At 45.5% G+C, this 8,834-nt stretch overlaps 1 protein-coding gene and 1 non-coding gene across 2 annotated transcripts; both read left to right on the top strand.

The window, feature by feature from the left end:
• The first annotated feature begins 2,766 nt into the window (after positions 1-2,766).
• LOC127294423 (probable serine/threonine-protein kinase PBL8) lies at positions 2,767-7,246 on the top strand. The gene is made up of 6 exons (XM_051324234.2): positions 2,767-3,014; positions 3,774-4,108; positions 4,836-4,971; positions 5,999-6,135; positions 6,232-6,355; positions 6,482-7,246. The coding sequence occupies exons 1-6, from the start codon at positions 2,960-2,962 to the stop codon at positions 6,940-6,942; spliced, it is 1,248 nt and encodes a 415-aa protein (XP_051180194.1). The 5' UTR covers positions 2,767-2,959; the 3' UTR covers positions 6,943-7,246.
• A 711-nt stretch (positions 7,247-7,957) lies between these two features.
• Positions 7,958-8,117, top strand: LOC127297735 (U1 spliceosomal RNA). Its single transcript, XR_007849424.1, has one exon. It is a non-coding gene; the product is annotated as a U1 spliceosomal RNA (small nuclear RNA).
• The last annotated feature ends 717 nt before the right edge of the window (positions 8,118-8,834 follow it).

Raw genomic sequence — 8,834 nt, 5'->3', positions numbered from 1 at the left:
CATGGCGGCGTAGAGTCCTCCGGGAGATGATTCCCCTCTCCGGCAGGGTGCCGGAGGCGATCTCCTGGATCCCCCGAGATGGGATCGGCGGCGGCGGCGTCTCTGGAAGGTTTCCCGTATCGTGGTTCTCGGTACTGGGGTTTTCGTCACGGAGACTTTTTATAAGCGAAAGGGCAGGTCAAGAGGCGGCACGGGGGCCCCACACCACAGGGCCGCGCGGCCAAGGGGGGGCCGCGCCGCCCTAGGGTGTGGCCCTCCGTGGCCCCTCTTCGTCTCTCCTTCGGACTTCTCGGGAAGCTTCGTGAGAAAATAGGCCCCCTGGGCTTTGATTTCGTCCAATTCCGAGAATATTTCGTTACTAGGATTTCTGAAACCAAAAACAGCAGAAACAAAGAATCGGCACTTCGGCATCTTGTTAATAGGTTAGTTCCAGAAAATGCACGAATATGACATAAAGTGTGCATAAAACATGTAGATAACATCAATAATGTGGCATGGAACATAAGAAATTATCGATACGTCGGAGACGTATCAGCCCCCTCCCCTTGTCCCTCTTTTTATAGGTAGAACCCCCAAGAGTTGGTCTACAAGTCTTCGAATAAGACCCCAACCCAAAACCTTCCATGTGGTGGGAAACCTACCCAAGGTGGGATTCCCACCTTTCCTTGGAGGGGGGGGTGGCCGGCCACCAAGGTGGAGTCCACCTTGGACTCCTCCCCCTTAGGGTTGGCCGGCCATGCTAGGTGGAGTCCCTCCGGGACTTTGCCTTCCATAGTGATTTCTTCCGGACTTTTCTAGAACCTTCCATAAATACACCAGATCATTTTCAAACTTATAAAATGACTTCCTATATATGAATCTTATTCTCCGGACCATTCCGGAACTCCTCGTGATGTCCTGGATCCCATCCGAGACTCCGAACAAAACTTCGAACTCCATTCCTTATTCCATATCTACTAATACGACATCAAGCCTTAAGTGTGTCACCCTACGGTTCAAGAACTATGTAGACATGGTTGAGACCTATCTCCGACCAATAACCAATAGCGGTATCTGGAGATCCATAATGGCTCCCACATATTCAACGATGACTTAGTGATCGAATGAACCATTCACATACGATACTGATTCCCTTTGTCACGCGATATTTTACTTGTCCGGGGTTTGATCATCGGTATCTCTATACCTTGTTCAACCTCGTCTCCTGACAAGTACTCTTTACTCGTACCGTGGTATGTTGTCTCTTATGAACCATTCATATGCTTGCAAGCTAATTAGACAACATTCCACCGAGAGGGCCCAGAGTATATCTATCCGTCATCGGGATGGACAAATCCCACTGTTGATCCATATGCCTCAACTCATACTTTCCGGATACTTAATCCCACCTTTATAACCACCCATTTACGCAGTGGCGTTTTATGTAATCAAAGTACCCTTACGGTATAAGTGATTTACATGATCTCATGGTCGAAAGGACTAGGTAACTATGTATCGAAAACTTATAGAAAATGAACTTAATGACGTGATCTAATGCTACACTTTAATGGGTGTGTCCATTACATCATTCACATAATGATATAACCTTGTTATTAATAACATCCAATGTTCATGATCACGAAACTATGATCATCCATTAATCAACAAGCTATTTATATAAGAGGCTTACTAGGGACTCTTTGTTGTTTACATAACACACATGTATCAATGTTTCGGTTAATACAATTATAGCATGGTATATAAATATTTATCATGGGACTTCTCGGGCAAATGCAGCGATAGAGGATTTGGTTTCTATGGGTCGGCGGAGGCAGTCTGCCGAGGTAGGCACAACAACCGCCAAGGGCCGCGACACCCTGCCGTAGACACCGCGGCAGTCTGCCGAGGCCGGCGCGACAACAGAGGGAGGCAGTGGTGCACGGTGTGGACTGTCGATGCCGATGTCGGAGTAGAGGCGCGCGGTGATGGCGGTGATGGGCGACTCAATCCGATCTATGATCGGTAAACCAAAAAAGAAAAACACCGGTCGAGCGACCGGTGAAAAAAAAGGAAAACCGATCTAAAGATCGGGAAGAAAAAGACGCGAGGGCAACCGATCAACCGATCGGCGGACGAACCCTCATACGGGTTGCGCGGCCCCCAAAGTAGGTCATGGAGATCGACCTCCCCCGGGGCGGCGCGGCACAAAAACTTGTGCGGTGGCTAGGTTAAGAATCGTGCCGCTCTGATAGCATGTAGAACGATAGAGAGGAAGAGAAATATGCCGAATATGTTGGATGTTATATTGAGTCTCTCGGACGAGTATAAATATGTGTACAAGTCTTGGGAGCCAAGAAGGCTATCCTAGAGATAAGGTAGGAGATGATTATAAATCATATACTACCAAATACACATATACCAAATATATCTCTAACATTTCTAATGATACATTTTTAAATGACATATAACTTATATTTGATTAACTAAATCATTAATTTTGACGGAGGAGTATGTAGTGTTACTATTTTACATTTGTTTTAAAGACAACTTGGACCTTTTACCGGGCACTGCGTTTCGTGAAGTGGAAGGAACTACTGCTACTCCTTTTAAGGAGACCTCGCGCTTTGTCACGAGTCACCGGTCAGTCACCACCCACGACACATCTCACTCACTTTGTCACTCATCGTCAGACGACGACGACCCAGGCCAACAACGAACAACAAGTCCTTCCTCACTCCTCGCCGTCTCCATCGAGCTCACCGTTGCGGCTGCCGCCTGCCTTGCTTGCTCGCTTTACCTCGCCTCCACCTTCTTCTCCTCGCGCGCGCACGCTCCCCACAGCTCACTACTTCGGCGAGGAGGAGGGCGCATCGCACGGCATGAGGGCAATTGTCGGCGCCCGCCAAGAATGAGAAGCTGGGCCACCAATGCACCTGCCCGCAACGCAACCCAGTGACGACGCCGGCGAGGAGTCGAGGCGATGGGAAACTGCGGCACAAGGGAGGAGAATGCCGTCGTCGCCGCGCACGCGCAAGGTATCCATGCGCCTCTGCTTGGCCCTTTCTGTTCTTCTTGGAGATTTCTGTTTTTCTGGGGCGGTTGGGGTCGGTGGTTGTCGGGATCTTGGGCTGGGGGACCTCGAATTGCATGGAACTTGATCTTGGAGAGGAGGCGTTTATCAGAATCATGTGGGGGAGGGGATCTCTTGTCTGTCGGCGCGGAATCGCCAGAAGGTCGTGCAATCTTTAATTCTCGATTCTTCGGATTGATGATTTTGGTAGCATCAGTGAATTTTGTTCAACTTACCAAATACTTCTCAGGGTCGCTGATCCGTGATTTCTTATATGCTGCATTTGCTGGCTCAGTTGCCGTTTTCCTGTGCTTTCTCTTACTTCCTTTGATTTTTTGCATAAAAAATTCTGCTTCGTTACCTTCATTGAGTATGTCTTCAGCAGGGGCTGCAGTTTCGGAGCTTCCCTCTTCAGTGTTGACTCTCCTCAGTTTTCAGAAAATAAAATTTATAACCTGCAAGTTGAATAGGCATAGTAGTAGCAGCTAGTGGCAGAGCAATTTGAAGTTTAGTTAATTTATTGCACGCAACCTTGCAGTAGATCTGGTCCCCTCGTCCTGACCTGTTTACCCCTTGCTCATGTAAATCTGCACTTATGTCCTTTTACCCTTTTAGTGTGACAATTTCCTATAAATTTTCTTTTTTCATGCAATATACAACAGCAACTCTTAATAAACCTGATTTTATCTTCTCATTCTTTGTTCTCGCTATGTCATGTCTTCAGTTCAGCAGCTGCACTTGCTACAACACTCTGCCAAGAATGCTCTTGCAGAAAAGAAGCACAACCGAACCTTTTCGGATATAAGTGATCCTTCAACGCCTGGCAAGATTGAAGATACCAAGGACATCTCCATATACAACAATGTCATTGCCTTCACATTGTTTGAGCTCGAAACAATTACAAAGAGCTTTCGAGTGGATTATGTTCTTGGCGAAGGAGGCTTTGGGACTGTTTACAAGGGTTACATAGACGAGAATGTCAGGGTTGGCCTGAAATCACTGCCTGTTGCTGTTAAGGTGCTCAACAAAGAGGGACATCAAGGACACAGAGAATGGCTGGTGAGTCACCAAGTTGTTCAGTATTCCGCATGATCGATAGTGTTTATGTGTACATTGACGTTCGTAAATTTGATAATCATACAAGAACCCTGATATATCTTAGTTATGTGTTCATCTTGTGAAATCTGCAGATGCTATGCGTTCGTGCTCATGTTTCTAATAAGCATCCTTGCAAAAAAAAAAGACGTATCAAGGACTACATGCAAAATTTATTTCTTTACAGTCATGCAAAGTTTGGTTGCCTGATCTGAGTAATTCTTTATAAGTTACAATTTTAGTAAAACCACTATGTTGGGTATGCATTATGAAAAAGGATGTGGAAAGTTGATAAGCTGGTAAAGTTCATTCATACAGTATGTATTTCATCTGATCGACAAATTATATACTCCCTCCATCCCAAAATAACTTGGTCAACTTTGTTTAGATACGGAAGTATATAGATGCATTTTTGTTATAGATACATCCGTATTTAGAAAAAGTTGAGCAAGTTATTTTGGGATGGAGGGAGTACTTGGTATGCTGAGAACAAGCAACATCTCCAACCAAAGAAACTTAAATTCATATGTCACTGTCAACGACTGCTAAGATGGTGCTGTTAAACTGGTTCCAGAATTTGTAGGCATTCTGCTACCCTATTAAGTGTTAAAGCATTACTTCGTTGATGTTCATTTTTGCTAGCGAGTTTCAATATGTTTGGTCATTCACTCATCTTTTCTTTCATGGTCAGACTGAGGTTAATTTCCTGGGGCAGATAAGGCATCCAAATCTAGTGAAGTTGATTGGATACTGCTGTGAAGATGACCACAGGCTGCTCGTCTATGAGTTCATGTTTCGAGGAAGCCTAGAAAATCATTTATTTCGAAGTAATGCCTCTACTGTTACAACTTCTCTGGCACCATATGCTTACACATTTTCTTGCCTCCCTTTTCTTGAATGCATTCAGTGCCCAGAAACCTTTGAGCTGGACACCCTATGCTTAAGAGAATTATGCGCTTTTCAACAAAGCATTGTCAGTGTGATCTGACATCGTTGTCTGCCATATAACTAGACATGTTTTTTTTTTCTATTTGCCGTGATCTAGAATAGGGTGCAGTTCGCATCTTGTACCAATTTCGTACTTTTTGCACACGATTTGTACTAGGATTAATCCAGGCACAATTTAATTCCAACCTAAAATTTCTAAAGCTGTGTAATTTTCCCCAGAATATTGTCCAATAACCAGCGATTTCCAAGCCTAACTGCTTCTGCTGCAACAGCAGCAGAATCAGAATTTGGTCTGTTATTTCAATGTTGTTGGAAATCATCCAAATTTTCATAACTTACACATATCTTAGCAGCTTGAAGGAGTTTTCATGTGGTAAATTTCCTGGTTTGCTTGATTATGGATGATATCACTACGGGGTGGTTGCCAGATGTTTATCGCAGGCTTTCTGATTTCCAGTTCGACAGTCTGGTTTCTTCTGCTCTGAAGAGAAAATCCAAATCGTGTAAATATTATCTTTCGGACTTGAGCAACACATTACTGTGCATGTTACGGTGGAAATTTGATAGTCATGCTCATTCAATTATAGACTATCATTATTTTTTTTTGAGGGAATAGACTATCATTATTAGCTGCTACATTTTGTTGATGCTTTATGAAAAATGTCCAACTTCCAACAGTGAACTTAGAATTGAATTCTCACTAATTGTGATGTGTGATATAGAATGTCAGTACTCGTGGTACGTTCTTTTGGCGCATTTATAAATGAAGCTGTTTGTCTATATTGGTTGGTTAAGGCATGTGCAGTATATTAACCAACTGCATTTTGTACTTACTTGTTGCAGTAAACTTGTAGTGGAGAGGAAAGAAGCTTTATTGACTATATCTTGTTTATATCTCTCTATCAGAGACAGCTTCCCCTTTACCTTGGGCTACTAGGATGTCTATAGCTTTGGGAGCTGCCAAAGGGTTGGCTTGCCTCCACAATGCTGAAAGGCCTGTTATCTACAGAGATTTCAAGACCTCAAATATTCTGCTAGACTCTGTTAGTGATTACTCGCACATGCCTCGTTTTATTTTCCAGTTCTACACATATCCATTCACATAATGACATATTGACATTTATCCTGCATTGCCACAGGATTATACTGCTAAGTTGTCTGACTTTGGCCTGGCCAAAGCTGGACCAGAAGGCGACGAGACCCATGTATCAACAAGAGTAATGGGAACATATGGTTATGCTGCCCCTGAATATGTGATGACTGGTACTGTTATCCTTTTTTTTTAAATTCATCTGGCAACTAATTATCTTAGAAGAAGCCAGTAAACCTTTTGGACATACATTCTTGATGCCATTTTGTCCATTCACAGTAGTATTATTTCTACTGCAGGCCACTTGACTGCTAGAAGTGATGTCTACAGCTTTGGCGTCGTCCTTCTGGAGCTCCTGACAGGGCGCAAGTCCATCGACAAGTCCCGGTCCAGCAGGGAGCACAGCTTGGTCGACTGGGCCTGCCCGAAGCTGAATGACAAGAGGAGGCTTCTCCAGATCATTGACCCGAGACTGGAGGGGCAGTACTCAGTTAGAGCGGCACACAAGGCTTGCAGCCTTGCATACTACTGCTTAAGCCAGAACCCCAAGGCGAGGCCTCTTATGAGCGACGTTGTCGAGACCCTCGAGCCGTTGCAGTTGCAGAGCAGCGGTGGAGGCGATGCAACTTTTCGGCCTATTCATGCCGGCGGCCTCCCCGACTACAGAATGCACCGGAGGCTAACGGGGAACGGCGTCCACTACAGGGCCATTCCGAACCCCAAATGCTCCCCCGCCGTCCCGGCCTGCAGGGTGCGGTGAGAGCCTGATGTTTCGGTTGCTGTTGCTGCTGCCTTGAAAGGGAATAGGTTCAGTTGTAAATTGCAAACAACCGTGGATGGCTTGTTCGTTCGTTCGTTCGTGCGTGCGTGTTTTTTTGTTTGTTTACATGGTTTTCTCGATGTGTAAATTTAATCCGCGTGCTGCTGCTTGTAAGGCCCTCTAATTTTCTCACTGTGGTCTTATGTGGTACCTAGAAAGAGTGGGCCCTTGCCGAAAACCAGCAGGGTTTAACTACTGTTTACTTGCTGAAAGTGAAGCTTCTTCCCAGGAAGGGAAATGCTCAGAGTGGAATTGCATCATAAGATTGCGGTTGCTTCGCCTTATAAGTTGTACTAGTGTAGACCCTAATTTCAACGGACGAGATTTAAAACCAAATGTAAGACGAAGAAATATGCATAGGTGTGATTTCTCTGAACCGATTCAAAACAAATTCGTTCAAATCAATCTATAGTTTTGGTATGCATTTGAACTTTTGGGTACCGAAGCTGGTATTGAAGAAGGGTTGCTCTTGTGATCTGGACTATTCGCTTCTTCAATCTGTGTCAGTAGCGCTGAACGCAATATCACATATGGCACGGTAGGAGGATTTGAGATACTGAGCTGGTATCCTTCTGTTAGGGCCTTAGGGGAATCAAGTTTCTATTTTTTGGATTTTGAGGGGAATCAAGTGCCATGGCAATTGCAAAAGGAACCAAACCATGGCAACAATTGAATCAACGGTTTTGTGTTTCACACTTTCACAGGTTTTGTCTGTCTGGTTCTGGTTTCAGTGACAAAGAAGGAAACAGGCCACAGTATATTCGTAAAAGGGGCAGGGCTGAACGGTTATGGGCCTCTTGACGACAACCGGCCCAGGAAGCAAAGGGAGCGGCGCTTCTGCTACACTAGCGACTCGCGCACGCAGGCTCCCTGATGTTTAGTCCCACCTCGCTCCCTGATGAAGATTCGGAACGGGAAGAGCCTATATAAGCAGCGCCCCTGCCCACCTTGCAAATTACTTACCTGGACGGGGTCGACGAGCGATCAAGAAGGCTCGTGGCCTAGGTCAATGGTCCACATTGCACTTGGTGGACGCGTTGGTTTATCATCTCCCCAAGTGGGAGAGTGAACGTCATAATTTGTGGTAGAGGGGGTACGCGTTCGCGCGGCCCCTGCCAATTCTTTGGAATTCAAACTTGGTCCCTGGTTTTGTTATGTTTTTAGCTATTGAACCATGGTTGAAAAACGTTAGTTTTACATTCAAGTCCTATAAATATGTTGCACTAGCATCACATGCATTTCTATTCCGCGGACGACAGCTACAAGATTTTATTAGACATCCTCTTGTGTTTATTGTTGATAAGTCACATCTGAACTGAACCTTCTCAGGTGCATTGTCCCAATCCAAACTTTGCTGCTATCTCTGATATTCTTGTACGAGTAGTCTGTGCTGTCTCATGGTTTGTGTGCTTTGGTACGAGGCAAAGGTGATATTTAGCTCCGTAGCCTTGCAACTTTGTCTTAACCATTCCCCCCCCCACATGATTGTATTTCACAACAGTAAGGAGCACACATGTATACAGGAATCCCGTTCTCATTTCCCCCCTGTTAGCTCTCAACTCTCTACAGTAGCTGGTCTTCCACCTCCCTTGACCGGGCCGACCCGGAGCCACTCCGCCGGAATAGCCGGCCGGAGGCGGTGAAGGTGACGCGCCGGAGTAGTCTAGGTGTAGATCTTAGGTTTGCTTTGTGTGCTTGTGGCGTATGCCACCGTTTGGGCGCATGCCCCTTAGTGGAGGCGTCGGCCGGGATCTCCGCCGCCAGATCCAGGCCATCTTAGGGCTGCTGCTGCTTCTTCCTCTACTCCGATGGCTGGAGGGAGGAGATGCATC

This window comes from Lolium perenne, chromosome 4 (assembly GCF_019359855.2).
Source record: "Lolium perenne isolate Kyuss_39 chromosome 4, Kyuss_2.0, whole genome shotgun sequence".
Classification (NCBI taxonomy): domain Eukaryota; kingdom Viridiplantae; phylum Streptophyta; class Magnoliopsida; order Poales; family Poaceae; genus Lolium; species Lolium perenne.
Note: the sequence above shows the minus strand (reverse complement) of the source record. Positions and strands in the feature narration are given on the sequence as shown.

Coding starts and splice junctions, on each gene's coding strand:
- LOC127294423 (XM_051324234.2), top strand. CDS start 2,960: ATGGGAAACTGCGGCACAAGGGAGGAGAATGCCGTCGTCGCCGCGCAC. Junction 4,109..4,835: donor AAGGACACAGAGAATGGCTG/GTGAGTCACCAA, acceptor TTTCATGGTCAG/ACTGAGGTTAATTTCCTGGG. Junction 6,356..6,481: donor CCCTGAATATGTGATGACTG/GTACTGTTATCC, acceptor TTTCTACTGCAG/GCCACTTGACTGCTAGAAGT.